Below are 18,234 nucleotides of genomic sequence, written 5' to 3' on the forward strand. Positions count from 1 at the left end.
TTTAAAGCTTATGTACTGTAGATATGGATTTTTTATTTTATTTATTTTTTTACATTTAATTTAAAAGATCCACCTCTACAGTAAATGCTTTTAGATGTTCTGCTATAAATGATTTTGTAACAATTTAAAGTGGGTTCTTTAGAACAACATTGATGTTGGGTATAATCTAATTTGTTTACATTCATGTTGTATGATGTCAGCCCATTAACATGCACTGTCCCAAACAAACAGTGAATAAATATATAAATACATAGTTACATAATATATTATTATATTCCTTCTAGAAATATTTAAACCACTACTCCTACTATGAGTAAAATAAGTGTATAGTAACTTCATTACTGATTTGATTGTTTTTGTATGGTTGACCATTTGGCTTGTAAAATAATGAATGCAAGCAACTCAGAAAAGTATTAGTACAGTGCTTGTAATTCAAAGTGAAATTGCTGATTTTTGCTTTTCTTACTTTGTTGTGCAAATTAAAGTGTGTTGTATCATTTTATTAACTAGCTTCAGTTATGCATCTTGGATAAGCTCTTGAGCTGGTCACAAACTGAATAACTTATTTTTATTCTTCTTTCATCCCTTCCATAAGACTCCAAGTATTTTTTCTTTAATTAAAGTTACTTTAAATGATAATTATTTTATTTTGTTGAGACTTAAGTGTTTTTTCATGCTTTACTTTCTCTCATTTCAACCAGTGTGAAACCTGTGTGTTTCCCCCACTCACTCATTTGCATAAAAGGTCATTAGGAGCTAACCCTCAGAACAAACTTCCCTCTGCACTGCAGGTCTTCCTACAGTTTGTCCACATTTCAAATGTAACCCCACCTGAAACACTGTGCAGGCCAATGGGCTGCAGAAAGGTCAGAGCGTACGGCACTCCCTCTTTTGTTCAAAACCAATCAGAGTGGAAGTGTGGCATTTGGCCCGAGGGGAAAACTTACCCCTGAATGGGTTATTTACGCATCACTTAGCTGTTGCCAATGTGTTCACAACGCTGGACCCTCTTTTGGGCTTTTTACAACAACTGTCCTTATTTCCCAGTCAATCTAGTATGGAAAGTAGACAACAATGGCTTACCAGGCTGAAGAATGAACTAAGCAACAGTCCACTGGTGTCAAATGTGGCGTTTGGATTTATCCTGATGGGACTAGAGAAGCTGGTGGAGCTGGAGTTTGAGTGTCCTTGCGATCCTACATGGAACGGAGTGTTTTCATCTGCCTTCTTCATCATTCCTGCCGTCATGGCCTTCACCCTGATGCTGATCATTCAAGGATGCAGGTGTGACATATGGTGCAGGAAAACCGTGTCCCTTTCTAGTTTTGTTCCTGCGATTGTATGGCTCATTCTGTTGTTCCTCGATGGCCAGTACTTTGCTTGTGCTATGACAGACTGGGAGGGCAGATTTGTAATAGTAGACAAAGCTGCTCCACAGAAATGGTGTGAGCCAATAAGTGAGGGAGAAGTAACCACACAAGAACTGATGCTCCGTTCACAACAACTTTTTGTTTTTTCTCAGGTGAGATAACACACTGTTTGGAAAGTTAAAGATACTGATTTACAAATTTTAAATGCAAAATTATGGTTTCCTCCATTTTTTGTTTTTATCTTCTAGGTCATAGGCATAGTCCTCCTTATTTTTATCTGTGTGGGTCTCGTAGTGTATGTTATACGAGAAAGCTGCCAGCAAGAAGTGGAGTTACAGGATGCAGATGTGGCAGAACTCACAGTTCTAAGGATGAGCTCTGTGCGCACCAGAACATCATGAGAAAATCTTCTGTGTGCATCCTATTTGTCAACATGAAAACTTTGTAAATACAGACTCTTATTCCACCAAGTGCCATTTATGGAACAAGTGCCCTGTAATACTCAATCAAAATTTCCTGTGCTGCTGAAATTACATAAACATCCATCTAGTTATTGGTCTAGTTATTATTGTTGATTAGGTAAAGACCTTTAATTTCAATGTGTTTAAATGCAATGAATCCATTATACATGCATATGTAAAACATTTAATTTTATTTTAGTTATGATTTATAACAAGATAAACATGACATTTTTAAATAAGAGAGACCCATCAAATGAAGCATTAACATTTGTCTTATGACATCATGAAGTTTTTATAGAGTTTTTGTGAAGACAGTGGAACAAAAACTAGAAAAAAAAATCATTTGAAACCTGATTCTTCAACTCACACTAGCCACATTTCAGTGAACTTTATGCTTTTACTAGATATGTTCTATATTGTATTAATGTACTTTTACATTTACACAGTAAGTGCAGTCAGTTGTGACTTTGGTTCATGTTAAGTATTCTTAACTTGGCAGCTAATATTATGTAATTAGTGCCACACTTTTTTGTTTGCAGTGTTTAAACATATATGCTGATAGTAAGAGTAAGTGGTCTGATTTTTTTGTCCAATAATCAGATTTAAAGACACATGCTCTGGAGTTTAACATTTACTTACAAATTTGGACACATTTGATGAAACATTTTTATTATTATTATTTGGTACTTTGAGTACAATGTTTGAGTACGTTTTTAATGTGATAATGGGTTTAGTTGTGATTATTTTGTAATTGCTATGTTGTTTTAATGTATCAAAGAAAATGTAATTTACATATTACTCATATATTATCATGCTTCTGGCCATACATTAACATCTCACCTCTGATGTTTGCTCATTCATACACATGGGATGTTTAATGCTTATTACAGTTATAGCTGAAACATTTTCCGATTCTAAAATGTGATAATGGCACTCTAGCAGAAGGGAGCAGGAGGCATTTCACTGTTTCGGTTGCCTTGAGTTATTCATATCAAAAGATATTCCACAGTATTAGTGATTGGAACTATCTGACTATGTCAGAGTGTATAACTAAACATAATAACAAATCAATAACAAATAATGTTTTTAGGTGTAATGTTAATTCATTTTTCTTTTCACTCTAGTAAAACATGTTTTGTATAAACTTTGGAAGAGGGCAACAAGGCAAATCAAAGTTAAAAAACAAACTCCACCTAAGAAGAAGATTACATCTACAGAGTGGTAGGAATACCAGGGCATTTTGTATGATTCTGTTCTGAGGTGAGCCGCTCCTTTGTGTCTCATGACAAACTCTATCCAGAAGATGGCGTTGTTCAGGGGGTTCATTGCGTGGTCTCTGTGTAGTCTGGACAGTCTTTGCATATTATTCCTGTAAGATGGCTCATGTAAAACTTCCTGAAGACTTTCATAAAATATATCCCTATTCATTGTGAAGATATCTATTATCTTTCCTGCTTGTCTTTCTTCAATTCTGAACAGATTATCTGGCTGATCAAAAATTAGAGGCAGCCCTAAAATTGGGACTCCGTGATACATTGCCTCTTGGACACCATTTGTTCCTCCATGGGCTACAAAAACTTTAGTCTTTGGATGTCCAAGGAGGTCATTCTGAGGCATCCATTCAACGAGTAACGTGTTGTTTCCCAGAGTAGATGGCTTGTCCCCTGTGTATCGCCAGATTACTTTCTGTGGTAATTTGGCAAAGGCTGCTGCAATCTCCTCACTGAGGTCATGTGGTAGAGAGCCAATTAAAGTCCCAAGTGACATTATTATAACTCCATGTTCTCCAGAGCTTTGAACAAAGTCCTCTAAGTGTGGAGGGAGTGGTTTAGCAGGTTTACACTGGAACCCTCCCATATAGACCACATTAGGCATTGTAGGACGTGGAAACTCAAACACAAAGTCCACTCTCATGAGCCAAAGGTCAGCTTTTAAAAAGATGGAAAAATAGTCATTATCTGGGCCTAAATACTTTTCAATTAGACTTTGATATGGTGAAACACAATAAGATACTTGAATGTATCCCATTGCATATACTAAAACATTAATAACTCGCTCAAAAAAGCTCATTTTATCTGAGAACATAGTCCCAGTCATTGGTATGTAGGACAGAGGAGAAGGTGCAAATGATAAATGAGCTTCACCCAAAGTGGCCCATCTGACATTATAGACAAGAGGCACACCCAGATAGTGGGCAATGATAACTCCAGTGGGAATGACAGGGTCAGTCAAAATGAGATCAAATTTTGAATCACGAATGAACTTCATTTTAATTTCATCTTCCATGAGACCTTGTATCATTTCACTACATTTTCTATTGATTTCAATACCTTTCTGTGTATTCTCAATTTCAAGACTGAAACGTGTCCAGGCAGACTTTCCTTGTCTTTGGATTTCCAACAGATTAGAAATATAATCAGATAGGAGCTTTTCATCAAATCCAGAGGGAAAGTTCACTGTGAGTGAAGTGTACAACTGGGAGTTTTCCTTGACGTACCAACTGTCAGTGGAGCGAACCACTGTAATCTCATGGCCTCTCGAATGTAGTTCTTCAATGAGAACCTTCATGTTCACCCAATGGCTCCCCTCCATCGGAAACACAAGCACTTTTCCCCCATGAACAATACATGGAAGTAACATGCAGAGGGTCACATACAAAGCCCAAAGCATCACAAATCTAAGGAATAAGAGGAAAAAAGTTAGAGAAAATTTGTATATTTACCTTAACTCTCTAACTATACCCCATCTATAGTGGCCCCCACTGTCAGCTTGATTCAGAAAAAGGAATTGCCTTCTACCATTAGTGTTTTGTAAAAGTAGCTCTCCAGCGGACTCCTGGTATAGACTACGTAGCCTAAAATCTCTACTATAGAGATCACTGTTTCTCTCATTTTATTCAGAAGGTATGCATGCTCTTCCCGATGCTTTGCAAAACTCATAACAAATGAGCCCAGAGAGACCATGAGTAGAACTACTAGTGAATACAAACATTTACCTTTCAGATCATATTTTAGGCTACATGCTGCATTTTGTCCATGGGTTATTATTTATATTCATTCTAAGCATTAGGCTTTGCATTAGGACAACAGTCACTCCTCCCAGGTCTTTGGTTCAGTTGCTCGCTGCTTTTAATGTGATTAATCTTTTGCCAATTTCTTTCAGCAACTTAAATTTTTTGCCTCTTTTCTGTCTTTTCAGTCATGCAATGTACAAAGCAACATACTACTGCAGACTGATTACTTACATTGAGAGTCCAGTGAAGAGTCTTCGTTAAATGTCCAGATGTCTTATATTTAATAGCTTACAACAGTTTCTGACACATGAGACGGAATATTCAAATGGTTCTTTCTTCACAAATACTTGAGATTTTATGATGGTGGACTTCACACATCACAGCTCATAAATCCCTTCTCTCACTTGTTATTGGCTGGATTGCTTTCTTTTACATTGTGTACGTGTGGTTGTATAACCACATCTTGACAAGCGTACTTGATCTGTGACCCTTTTATTCCGTCTGTTAAGGCCTTCTATTATGAACAGTAAGCTATCTCTTCATAACATTGTGAGAATCCAAATGTTTGATGATTTTTTTTTATTTCTTTGTAATTTAACACTGCCTTCTAGTTTGTATAAAATATTACTGACATATTGAATTGGCAAAGGAGAATTAGTGAAGCCAAAATGCCAGGATTCCCATTGCTGTAAAATAATGTCCTTAATGTTTCTTAGGATAGATAAAACAATAAAGTGAAAAAAACATAAATTCTCAATAAAATAGTCCAAATAATTTAAAATCCCTCAAACAGCATGAAACACAAATTATATATATATTCATATATATGTGTGTGTGTGTGTGTATATATATATGTGTGTGTGTGTGTGTGTGTGTATATATTATATATATATATATATATATATATATATATGTATATATATATATATATATATTATATATAATAACTTTTGTTTATTTGAACAGTGTAAAGGTTACATTTACAAGATATTTTTCATTAAACAGTGTGATCAGGGTGAATTTGTTGTTTACAAATCAATCTTGTTTGGCTTTGTTTATGCACAATGTATAACATAAGCATCTAATCAACATCGCAGTGGTTATAAGAACAAGTGCCAGTATTGCTGCTAAAAAACAAGCCACATCTACAGAGCGATAAGAATACCATGGCATTCTGTAGGACTCGGATTTCAAATGAGCTGCTCCTTTGTGTCTCATGACAAACTCTATCCAGAAGATGGCGCTGTTGAGCGGCTGTATTGGCTGGTCTCTGTGGAGCCTGGACAGTCTCTGCATGTTCTCCCTGTATGACTGGTCAGATAAGACTTCCTGAACAACACTGAGAAAGTTATTTTTATTTACTGTGGACAAAGAGAGTATTTTAGCCCCTCCCCTTGCTTGTAGGCGCAGCAAGTTATCATACTGGTCAAAGAACACAGGTACACCCACTACAGGCACTCCATGATACATAGCTTCTTGAAGTCCATTTGTTCCCCCATGAGCCACAAACAGTCTTGTTTTGGGGTGTCCCAGGATGTCATTCTGAGGAATCCAGTCCACAAGTAAAGTGTTGTTTCCCAGTGAGGCTGGTATGTAGCCTTTATGTTTCCAGATGACTTTCTGTGGCAGTTTAGCAAAAGCTGCTGCTATGTCATCTGTCAAACCACGAGGAAGTTCATTCACAAATGTCCCCATAGACATGAGGATAACTCCATGGTCTCCAGAGCTTTGAATAAAGTCCTCTATTTGTGCAGGGAGTGGGTTAGCAGGTTTACACTGGAACCCTCCCATATAGACCACATTAGGCATTGTGGGACGTGGAAACTCAAACACAAAGTCCACTCTCATTAACCAGATTTCAGCATCAAGAACTAAATCGTTAAAGTTGATGCTTGGTCCAAAATATTTTTCAGACAGTTGCTGATATGTGTGCATCACAACAAGAGAGTACTGCGTTTGTGTGATGACATTTAAAATCACATTATTGACCCTCTGCAGAAAAGTCATCTTATCAGTATAGGCAGTTCCTGTTAAAGGGATATATGAGATAGGGGAAGGAGCAAGACATGAATGTGCATCTTTTGTAATAACCCAGCGAACATTATAGACCAACGGAAGATTTAAATATTTGCCTAAAATGACACCACCTCCCCAGGCAGGATCAGTTAACATGAGATCAAAATTGCTGGCCTTCATGGTCTGAATTAGCCCATCATTATTAAGAATTGCTGCCACAAAATTACACACATTTTGGTGAAATTCAGCAAACGTGCTGAACATCCCTACTGATACTTTGAGAAAAGTCATCAATGGAAGTTCACCACTTTGAAAATCCATGACATTTTTAACGATCTTTGTTATATACTCTTTGTTAACCACACTTCCTTCCACTGGAACAGTAATAGTCGTGTAATAAGATGAGCTCTCTTTGATGTACCAGCTGTGAGTGGATCGTATGACAGTAATATTGTGGCCTCTAGAGTGCAGTGCCTTTATTATGATATCCATGTTTATCCAATGACTTCCATCAACTGGAAATACCAAAATATTACCGCCATCACAGTCTCTGAGTCCGGAAAGAAGAAAGAGAAGCATGGCACTCCAAAAACAAGACAGCTTCATCTGAAAGATAAAGCAATCGCAAATTCTCTTCAGTTAAGTTAAATTTCATGTCAGGATATTTCCATAGGGCAAAGGCTAATTCAGCGCTCAGTCTTTTATAAACAAATTCAACACTGTAGTAGCCTATGTACATCCTATTTAAATGTTTAAGTTATGGCTGAAGCTAAATGTAATAGATTTGTGTCATCTTCACTAAGGCGTGACTTGCGGTTCAACTTCCCTAAAGTCAGTTCTATATATCCCCTTATACCCTTGCTTGCAGCACAAATTCAAACTTTAGACTATGCCTTTTCCGTATGCCATTTCGTCAACAACTTCCTACGCCCTTTCGTACACTTTTCCTGCGGAAAGGCTCGTGATAGGTCTTCATACTGCCTGTATGCCTTGCACATAGGTGTTCCCCTGAAAAGAGTACTTACAATTTTGTCAGAAGGGTAGCAGTCCAGACACGTTCCCACACTGCAAAAGCTGTGTGCTAAAAGTGGCTCCAAGAAAGGATCTGAATGCAGTAATCGTGTCTTCTAGCCTACTCGTCGAAGGCTATTTCAGAATTCTTTCAGTTCAGAATTTTAGGAGAACAAAAGCCGGAACAGTTACTCTGGGCCTCAGAAGTAAGCTGAACTGGGTTCAAGAGTTGTTTTGTTACCGTACTCTGCACCGAAACAGTTAACACTTCTGACTCCAACCCCAGCACTACTGTTGGATTGTGATTGGTTTTGGCGTTTTGTGAAGCCGATGCGCCTCTTCCGACTTTGGAGCGGTGCCATCCGTAAACTATAGTGCGCAAGATGTAGACTATCGCTTTTAGAAATAGGACACGTGTATGACATAAGTAACAGCTTGCCAGCAACATTGTGAGCAGCCTAATTTTCAAGTTATATTTTTAGCTCAGTTGTGCCAGGTATCTTGACCCATAATAGGGAAACGCGTGCATCACTAGGTCGGTGACACCGGTAATACACTGGTTGTGGCTATGGAAGTAGTTGAATAGGCTAGAACCATAAATGTGGCTATATGAGTCTTTTAAGACCACAGCAAATTCAGTAAAATGGGGTTCAAGTAGCAACCAATAATCGTTATGGTCAGTCTCCACCGTGGCTACAATTTTTATTTTAAGCTGTCCTGGACATAGTTTGCCGTAGCCCTAAATTTAAAAGGTAAAAAGTCGGTATGAATAGGCTACCCAGAAAGCTATATAGACCCTGTGGATAAGAATATGTTATTCTTCTATTCTGTCATCTCTAAAGTAAACCCACTCAGGCTGGTATCAATGCTGCAAAATGATCAGGGATACTGTGAAGGAGGGGGTGGGGTGGGCTCATATCAGAAGAGGAAGAGGGGGTGGAGACAAAGATGGGGCTTGCCTTGTATTCACAATTGAAGAAAGCTCTGAGTGAAGCATCATCATCATCATCACCAGGCAGCGAAAGGAAACTGCATGGAGGAAAAGAGGAGCATCGAAGCAACCCTGCTTCTGTCGTGAGCGTGCCCTGATGACAGAGCCTTGGGCAAGGTATGCTCACACACCATTTGTTTGGGCAACTGTGATGTGCGCAGATGTTAAGCTATGGTACGGTAGGTTAGCAAGGTGAAAGACGAGGAAGGGTATTTCTTAGTCTTCATTTCAAATGCTGTATTTTATGTGAGGTTATCCATGATGCTGAGATGTCTGTTTTTATTCATACATCCCATTCTCTGTATTTAACATAGATTCATATAGTCATTATCAGAGACACTGTAGCTATCCCTGTGGTAAATATAATAGGGTAAAATTTTCTCCTCAGACATTATATGTGTAAATACGGTGTGTTTGTTTTGTAGGACAATAAAGCTTGTTCTGCGAGAAATTGGTGCTTTCACTGATATGATGGTGAGAGCTGGAGGAGCAGACACCTCCGGCACATCGCTGCTCCTCCTGCTGCTCCTGTTCTCCTGTAACCACCTGTGCCACTCACTGCGTAAGTTTACACTCATCCATACACTCATCCATACACTCATCTATTCATTAAAGGGATATGTACATTTTGTGTATGACTTATATGGAATTGGAGGGGATTGCTAATGATTGGCTTAGGCTATAGGCTGACAGTTAAATAAATTGACATTGAAAGTTGACCCTTCTTTAGGAATTATAGTAGAATCAAATAAAATAATATAATAATAATTAGTATTATGATCCTCAATATACTTAGTATTTCTGTATGTCTCTCAGTGTTGTGCTTAGTGGTACTATGGGGTCATTTGTTCCTTTTCTCTAATTTTCCATTATTCAGTTACTACAGTGTTTAACATTTTATTTATTTACAACCATTAGGCTATATAATGTTAACATATTATGTGGCAGTTTCTATACTTATGTGTTTTGTCTTTTTCTTTTGTCCAGTTCATCAGGATTCTTGAAATATATCTTTGGAGGCAACAGAGATGATGAATTTGTTGATTTCCTACTCAGTGACTGATGGTGTTATAGCCTTTGTCTATATTGATCCACGTTTGTGTGACAGCATGCATTTGTAAAGCCCCTGTAGCTGGGCTTCAGCCACAATCTTTCTCCATAAATTAAATTTATTACTGCGATGGTGACCCACAGAGGGGGGAAAGGATTTTATTGCATATAAAAAAAAAAGGATCAATATTTTATTTTCTCTTTCAGCCCAGTTTTGCAAAATACTCTGCTGAGTTATAGCACTTACTAGCTTCAGCATAATCCATTTCAAAATAACTTCATAATGTAACTATTCCACATAATGCACATCATGTAAAATTACTTAAAATCGCTTTGCATAATGTAAATTACGACTTTCTGTAATATGTTGACCTAACAAAACTGTTTGTTGGAAATTCCTGTTGGTGCTGCATTGTTGTGTTCTTCTACAGATGTCTGTCTAAATATTAGAATCTGAGTAACACATCCTGTGAATTTGAAAGTGTCTTTTCAATTTAATTTTTTGTTGTTGTTATTTTAGGGGTTCCAAACCTCTCTTCTTATGCAAAAGCAGAGGACAAGCTTTTTAAATACCTCTTTGGCAACTATCAGAAATGGGTTCGTCCAGTTGAGTATCTGAACCAGACTATTAATGTGAAGTTTGGACTGGCTATCTCTCAGCTGGTTGATGTGGTAAAAATGATCATATTTATAACTTTATTAAACTATATGAACTGGAAAAGTATTAACTTCACTATTATTTATAACTATTATTTTCTTTTTTTTGTTTGTATGGGTTGATTTTAGGATGAGAAAAATCAGCTTATGACAACCAATGTGTGGATGAAACAGGTATTTTTCCTTTCATAGTTTTAACTTATGCACTGTTCTGATAATATCAGACCAAAAGAATACAGCAAATCAGACCATTTGTCTTCTGGCAATTTACAACACTTTTTGAAGCAATTTTTATCTATTCTGGTAGCATTTCACTGACAGTTAGATTTAGGGACATATGGCTCTCTGCCCACACACCTGCCGCTAGTACTTGTCTCCTGTATGTTTCCCTGTCACCCTTATTCATGATCTTGGTTGTCTTGAGTGTCATCCATTTTGTAAATTATGCCGGTTCTATTGTTTTTAAGTCAATTCTTAGCTTTCACATTGATTCATTACATTGTGTGAAATTATGAAATAGACGGATGTCACTTGTTTAATGAAAATAATAGGATTCTTTTTGTGAATGAATTGTCAATGTCATCTTCACTTTGTATATTTCTTATTGCCTCATTTCAGTTCTCCTCTTTTGTTTTGCTTGAAGGAATGGACAGATATGAAACTCAGGTGGAACCCAGAAGACTATTTAGGAATCACAGCCGTCCGAGTTCCCTCTGACAGGATATGGCTCCCAGATGTTGTGCTGTATGATAAGTATGTCACATGTTATTTTGCTGATACATCATACATACCTTACATATTTCTCTAATATAACCACCATTCACAGTTGCTATTATTATTACCAAAATTATGTATGTTTGTATGGATGGCCTTACTCCATTTGTTATTATTAGAAAACGTGCTAAGTCTTAATTAGATACTCAAATGAAAACCAGAACAACCTGTCAGAGCAAATACTGATTTGCTCTTAAAAATCTATATAATGATCAATTTTAAATCTACAGTTCAGATGGTCGTTTTGAAGGTACAGTAACCAAAGCTGTAGTGAAGTATGATGGGACTATAACTTGGACACCTCCTGCCAATTACAAGTCTGCCTGCACTATAGACGTCACATTCTTTCCCTTTGACCTCCAGAATTGTTCAATGAAGTTTGGCTCGTGGACATATGATGGCTCACAGGTTAGTATTTACCTTGAAGGTATTATTACATTAAAAAGTAGCACAAATAAAATATTTTTGTCTTCCAGGTTGACATAATTCTGGAGGACTTCCATGTGGACAAACAGGACTATTTTGACAATGGTGAATGGGAGATTGTCAAAGCCACTGGCAGCCGTGGTTTAAGGAGAGATGGCAGTACTTCCTACCCCACTATCACATACTTCTTCATCATTCGTCGACTACCTCTTTTCTACACCCTGTTCCTCATCATCCCTTGTATTGGACTATCTTTTCTCACCATCCTTGTTTTCTACTTACCGTCCAACGGTGGTGAGAAGATCTCACTCTGCACTTCAGTTCTGGTCTCTCTCACTGTTTTCCTCTTAGTTATTGAAGAGATCATACCTTCCTCATCCAAGGCCATCCCACTCATTGGAGAATATTTGGTGTTTACCATGATATTTGTTACTCTTTCTATAGTTATCACTGTATTTGCCATAAACATACACCATCGCTCCTCATCAACACATCATGGCATGGCACCATGGGTCAGAAAGATATTCCTGCATCGACTGCCTAAATTGTTGTGCATGCGCAGCCATGTGGATCGATATGCCACCAGCGGAGTGGCCGGGACTATTGGGACTCTAGGACTTGGTCTGGAAGGTTCCTCTCCAGAACTCACTCCACTTCTCAACAAAAGACAGAGCCTACAAGCAGCACTGGATTCCATTCGCTACATAACCATGCATGTGGTAAAGGAAAATGAAGTTAGAGAGGTAATTGTTAATATGGCCATTTGAATTCACTTTAATGGTAGTTTTCAGAATGTGATGTCACAGACATATTTTGATGGTGACATATTTTTAAGCTAATTTCTTATTATACCACATCAATACTTATTTATGATTTTTTTCCCTTTTTCTACTAATCATATGTCTATAGAACATGTCATCTGAAAACCATACACACAAATAAAACCAATGCCAGTTTCCATTTTGTACAAGTTGTTTACACTGGAGGAGATAGTTACTGATTAAACTTTAGGTTACTGGTGTTGAGCTGGCATGCATCCAAGACAGTATAAACATGTAGGGTAAAAGCCGAAATCTTATCTCAGAAACAATTCACCAGTCACACATGACAAGTTACTACAAAGTTGACTGTTTTGAAAATGATTGATCCAGGCTCTGTTTGCTTACCATTTCCATTTCTAAATTGGGCAATATACAGTATGGTATATTATTATGTTATGTTGTATGTGCTTGTTTATAGAAACCCTGCTGTATATTTAAAGAGGTGCTTTCTCTGCAGGTGGTACAGGACTGGAAGTACGTTGCCCAAGTGTTGGACCGAATGTTTCTCTGGGCCTTCCTCCTGGTATCAGTGCTTGGTTCTGCCCTGCTCTTCATCCCAGTTATCTACAAATGGGCCAGCATTGTTGTTCCTGATTATAGTGGAAGTACTCTTTAAAAATAAAACCATGTGAACAGCATATATAAAAAGCACACACCTCATGATGGAGGAGGCTGTTTGAGGACACTAGGAGCAAGGTGCAATCTGCAGATGTTATGATTTGTTTTTTGAGTTAGAGTCTACTGTTTCAAACAAATTGAAAAGTATAATATATATTACAATAAAACATCTGGACTATATATGCGATTCAGTGTTGAGATAAATTCTATAACCTGTGCTCAGGGGCAGACTGGCAATCTGTGCGTTCTCTCTCCAGATTCCTCAGTTTCCAACTTCCCGAATTGAGCGCCAACCCCCACCCCCACCTTGGTCCTCAATTTTCACCGTAGGCCGATTTGTGGGGGAAAAGTCCATAGCTGTTTTTTGGTCCCTGTCCGTCACTGTCTGTGCTGCAACTTAACATGCTCTAACATGATAACTACAAGTGTATTTAAGGCATAGGTTGTTCTGTCAGTTTTTTACAAAGGGTTTTTGTTACCGGATAAGAAAGGTCCTCTTAAGAACCTAATCTTCTTACATAAACTCTGGTATTTTATGCTGGTGTGAAGAACTCTTTCTCACCATTTACAGATAAACAGAGAACTGGCTCCTACTCCAAAGTAAAAAGGTTAGTTTTGCACAGTAGTTTTCATAATTTGTATATTTTATAACATATTCATTAATGATATGTAATTATTTCAGGGAAAAGATGGCACATGTTCAGAGGAATTCTAAAGATAATGTATTCTTTTTAATTTTTCTGTCCATGTTGTGGAGTACTTACGATTGTGGCAAGATTCTCATTGTTCCTTTGGAGGGGAGTCATTGGATTAACATGGACATCATAATCAAAGCTCTTCACTCTAATGGGCACACCATTACAGTTGTACAGACTACAAAAAGCTGGTACATCCCAGACAACTCCAAATATTTCAATACAGTCACAGTTCATATTGAAGAAGCCTTCAATCATGATTTTATGAATCCAATACTGGAAAAGATTTTTGCTTTGGAGAGAGGGGGAGGTTCTTTTATGACCTTTGCAAGTTTACAATTGGAGATGTTTACGGCAATGTATGACATGCACAGTCTCATCTGCAAAATGGCAAGGAGCATGTTCACGGATATAGATTTGATGAAGCGTCTGAATCAGAGTAAATACGACTTGGTGCTCACTGACCCTGCGTGGGGGGCTGGAATTATGCTTGCTCACTATCTTAAATTACCATTGGTCTATAATGTACGCTGGGTTACAAGTGGAGAGGGGCATTTGGCTACTGCACCTTCACCTTTATCATACATTCCCATGACTATTTCAGGACTGTCTGATAAAATGACTTTTGTACAGAGACTCATCAATATCTTGTTCTACCTTTTATGGCAGGTGCAGGATACGTTCTTAATAGACCCACAATATCAAGCAGTGTGTACAGAGTTCTTTGGACCTAAAGTTAGATATAGGCATTTGTTACAGGGGGCAGATATCTGGTTAATGCGAGTGGACTTTGTGTTTGAGTTTCCACGTCCCACAATGCCTAATATGGTCTATATGGGAGGGTTCCAGTGTAAACCTGCTAAACCACTCCCTCCACAAATAGAGGACTTTATTCAAAGCTCTGGAGACCATGGAGTTATCCTCATGTCTATGGGGACATTTTGTGAATGAACTTCCTCGTGGTTTGACAGATGACATAGCAGCAGCTTTTGCTAAACTGCCACAGAAAGTCATCTGGAAACATAAAGGCTACATACCAGCCTCACTGGGAAACAACACTTTACTTGTGGACTGGATTCCTCAGAATGACATCCTGGGACACCCCAAAACAAGACTGTTTGTGGCTCATGGGGGAACAAATGGACTTCAAGAAGCTATGTATCATGGAGTGCCTGTAGTGGGTGTACCTGTGTTCTTTGACCAGTATGATAACTTGCTGCGCCTACAAGCAAGGGGAGGGGCTAAAATACTCTCTTTGTCCACAGTAAATAAAAATAACTTTCTCAGTGTTGTTCAGGAAGTCTTATCTGACCAGTCATACAGGGAGAACATGCAGAGACTGTCCAGGCTCCACAGAGACCAGCCAATACAGCCGCTCAACAGCGCCATCTTCTGGATAGAGTTTGTCATGAGACACAAAGGAGCAGCTCATTTGAAATCCGAGTCCTACAGAATGCCATGGTATTCTTATTACTCTATCGATGTGATTGTTGTTTTGTCAGCAGTTCTAGCCATTTCATGTCTTCCCCTACTATGTTGTAGAGGTGGCTGTGCAGAGAAAAAGCTAGAAAAGTTCAAATCACACTAAAGTTTGTTAATCGTAATAATTCTGCACTTTGATTCTTTTTCACTTTGAACGAACAAGCAAACTCATACTCTAAACACATTTTTGACAATAGGCTGTGGATATTTAATTAACTTCTAAACTTGGGTGTTCCTTGCTCCCCCTGGCGGAAGTTCTTAAATTGCACACTGAGCACTGTTCACATTTACGCATTTTCACACATTTTAAACATAATGGGAAAAGAAATGTACGTGGTTAATGCGAAATTATAGTACAACTTATGCTTGTGCAATAAAAAGTATAATCTACGTGTACATGCATGTAGCTACATGCTAAGAGATTTTGTTACAACGCCAAAAAGTCTTTTCAAAATGTATTTTTTATAGTAAAGAATAGAGTCTATGAAAGTAAAATGAAAGTCATAAAAGAGTAGTTCTTAACGTGCACTCAAAATCTAGGCCACAAATAGAGTTACAGTTCTTTATAATAAAAGTTTTACATTTTATGATTTACTTAAACCAATACCATAGTTAAGTGATAAATATCCACCAGCAAGTAATCAATTTATAACTGTGTACTTAAAGAACTAAAACATCCATAATTCCACATTTAATACTTTTTCATATTTTAATTCAAATGTTTAATCAATAGGTTTGTTAAAAGTTGTTTTTTAACAGAGGAGACTGATTCAATCTCTTTAAGCTTAAGTTTAATCATAACTAAGTTTTAAGCACATCAAAATGAATACTGAAACACGAGTAGACCTAAGTTACTTCAAGGAATAGTCTAATGTTAGAATGGAAATAAAATAGGCCATTTCTGTTCATTCATACATCTGTCACAGTGTTACAAAATGCAGTCTTGTTAATTCTGTAATAAAATGTAACATTAAAAAAAAGAAAAAACATTTCACTTTTTAACACTTCTCTTCTCTACACTCTACTCTACAAGTCTTTTTGCAAGTAGCATATGGTGATGTATTGGGGTTTCCATCCGAGGGACCTGTTGTTGAGAAGAACAGTATTTTGAGCTATTACAGCTATTATATTATTAGAATGACTTCAGATATACAATATTCTAGTTTAGTCTAGGGTTTTCCATGACATCTCACTGAGAATAATATGTTTTTATGAAGTCCATAATGTCATTACAAATATAATTCTATGAACTTGGACATCAATAACAGTCAACTACCTTCAGAAGGCAAGACATCATCATACTCAGGGACAATGTCAGATGCGTAACTGTAGGGGTCATCTGTCCCCAAATTTTGATACCTGAGAATTGCAAGTATCTTGTTAGATTGGATAAAATTAAGAAAGCACAATACATATATTTTTGAATTATTACCAAGAAATATCTTCATCATCAAAGGAATCTTCTGTAAAGCAAACATAATGATACTGGTTTACATACATTCTGTGTTAGCTATTATATATATTTTTCCTCAATTGTTTTGATTCTCAAACCTTGTGCATCAGAAGGTTCTCTTTCTGTGTTCCTCTGGAGTTCTGTTACATCCCTGCTATTAACTTGTGAATGCTTCACACTGGCAGCAATAAAATAATAAATTCAGCTCTTAAACTAGTGAATTTATCTACTTTGTAAATCAAGGAGAACAAGATCTCACCATGAAATGCCAGCACCTGTTGAGGTGTCACATGTACAGTTATTTTAGGATATTTAATCACTTTAACAGAATGCAGGTATATTATAGCGTACCTCTTCTCCACATTGCACAAAGACATATACCCAGAAGTAACATCACTGTTATTACTACAAAAAACGCTGTTAGTCCAAGAGGAAAACCTTCAAAGGAGAATTGAAACAAATGGTTGAGCTTATACCTTAAGCTGCATTGAAGACATTTGTGCCATAGCCTTTCTTAAACCAAATATTATTCTTATTTAGAAAATGGTTCATTCAGCCCAATTCATACAGTTTTGTTCTGCTTAAGTCGTGATTTATTTAGTCTTGCGTTTACAGTCCTACTGTTATTTAAATTATTTAAAGATGCAGTATATAACCTTTTTGGTAGAGGGTCCACTAACAGTGCATCGTTTAACACAAAGCCTTTATATCATCCCAGTTTTATGTAATGTAAAACCTATTTCAATTCTTAAGATTTTGACTTGAGTGGTGTACTGAACTAACCTTTGACTTGAAGATTGATTGCATTATTTCCAGTGAGCCTTTCTTCGTCCTCCTTGAAGCAATGAGAAGGCCGAACCACACAGGTGTACAGACCTGAATCTGTCTGCACAGCATCTTGTATCAGAAATCTAGCCTCTCTCTTCTTCACATCAAACCCCTGCACTTGGTAAACGACCCTATCTCGCATCAGGTATGACTGGATGGAGCTGCAATTATCAATAGTTTGTAGAACCTCTGGATGAGAACATGTAAATTCAACTTGTGCTCCTTGGCTGACTGAAGATGGCCCAGATAGTGACAGGTCAGCAGGTTGAAAGTTGGCTGCAAGAGAGATATAAGTTTTACAAAATAAAGAATAATTATTGGATACGAATAAATAAAAAATATTTGTATTACTTCTGCTATATTTACTACCTTCATGAACATACCAAAAATACTGTAAAAATGACAAATGGAGAAGTAAATTACATAAATAATAATACAAGTATTGTATATACCTATGACATGAATTAGTATGGTGTTTTTTCCTGTGGCTTTGACCTCAGAAGGTTCATACTCCTTCTTGGAGTAAACGCAGCTGTATCCACCGCTGTCTTTCTGTGTAACTTTGTTT

The 18,234-nt window shown here is 37.3% G+C and overlaps 4 protein-coding genes and 1 long non-coding RNA gene across 6 annotated transcripts; 2 read left to right on the plus strand and 3 right to left on the minus strand.

Annotated features, from left to right (window-relative positions):
* Positions 1-1,877: 1,877 nt before the first annotated feature.
* LOC110175363 (UDP-glucuronosyltransferase 2A1-like) lies at positions 1,878-5,650 on the minus strand. The gene has a single exon (XM_055154787.1). The coding sequence runs from the start codon at positions 4,499-4,501 to the stop codon at positions 2,930-2,932; it is 1,572 nt and encodes a 523-aa protein (XP_055010762.1). The 5' UTR covers positions 4,502-5,650; the 3' UTR covers positions 1,878-2,929.
* Positions 5,651-5,812: 162 nt separating this feature from the next.
* Positions 5,813-8,352, minus strand: LOC110175530 (UDP-glucuronosyltransferase 2C1-like). Its single transcript, XM_055154786.1, has 2 exons — positions 7,886-8,352; positions 5,813-7,466 (listed from the first exon to the last, which is right to left on the minus strand). Exon 2 carries the CDS (start codon positions 7,464-7,466, stop codon positions 5,880-5,882), a length of 1,587 nt encoding a protein of 528 aa, XP_055010761.1. The 5' UTR covers positions 7,886-8,352; the 3' UTR covers positions 5,813-5,879.
* Positions 8,353-8,820: 468 nt separating this feature from the next.
* chrna5 (cholinergic receptor, nicotinic, alpha 5) lies at positions 8,821-13,388 on the plus strand. Of its 2 annotated transcripts, XM_020941731.2 has the most exons (8): positions 8,821-8,979; positions 9,288-9,424; positions 10,433-10,584; positions 10,699-10,743; positions 11,213-11,322; positions 11,574-11,751; positions 11,820-12,512; positions 13,048-13,388. In XM_020941731.2, the coding sequence occupies exons 1-8, from the start codon at positions 8,960-8,962 to the stop codon at positions 13,204-13,206; spliced, it is 1,494 nt and encodes a 497-aa protein (XP_020797390.1). In that variant the 5' UTR covers positions 8,821-8,959; the 3' UTR covers positions 13,207-13,388. The 2 variants fall into 2 exon arrangements, with proteins under 2 accessions (XP_020797390.1, XP_055010763.1); XM_055154788.1 differs by lacking the exon at positions 8,821-8,979 and having other exon boundaries at positions 9,297-9,424; positions 9,850-10,584.
* An 872-nt stretch (positions 13,389-14,260) lies between these two features.
* On the plus strand, positions 14,261-15,491 carry LOC110175365 (UDP-glucuronosyltransferase 2A1-like). The gene is made up of 4 exons (XM_055154839.1): positions 14,261-14,356; positions 14,663-14,775; positions 14,909-15,400; positions 15,446-15,491. The coding sequence occupies exons 1-4, from the start codon at positions 14,261-14,263 to the stop codon at positions 15,489-15,491; spliced, it is 747 nt and encodes a 248-aa protein (XP_055010814.1).
* A 948-nt stretch (positions 15,492-16,439) lies between these two features.
* Positions 16,440-17,114, minus strand: LOC110175230 (uncharacterized). Its single transcript, XR_002319220.1, has 5 exons — positions 17,098-17,114; positions 16,937-17,016; positions 16,818-16,848; positions 16,662-16,744; positions 16,440-16,469 (listed from the first exon to the last, which is right to left on the minus strand). It is a non-coding gene; the product is annotated as an uncharacterized LOC110175230 (long non-coding RNA).
* Positions 17,115-18,234: the final 1,120 nt, after the last annotated feature.

Source organism: Boleophthalmus pectinirostris, unplaced genomic scaffold, assembly GCF_026225935.1.
Source record: "Boleophthalmus pectinirostris isolate CB_2022bp ecotype Guang Dong unplaced genomic scaffold, ASM2622593v1 HiC_scaffold_19, whole genome shotgun sequence".
Lineage (NCBI taxonomy): Eukaryota > Metazoa > Chordata > Actinopteri > Gobiiformes > Gobiidae > Boleophthalmus > Boleophthalmus pectinirostris.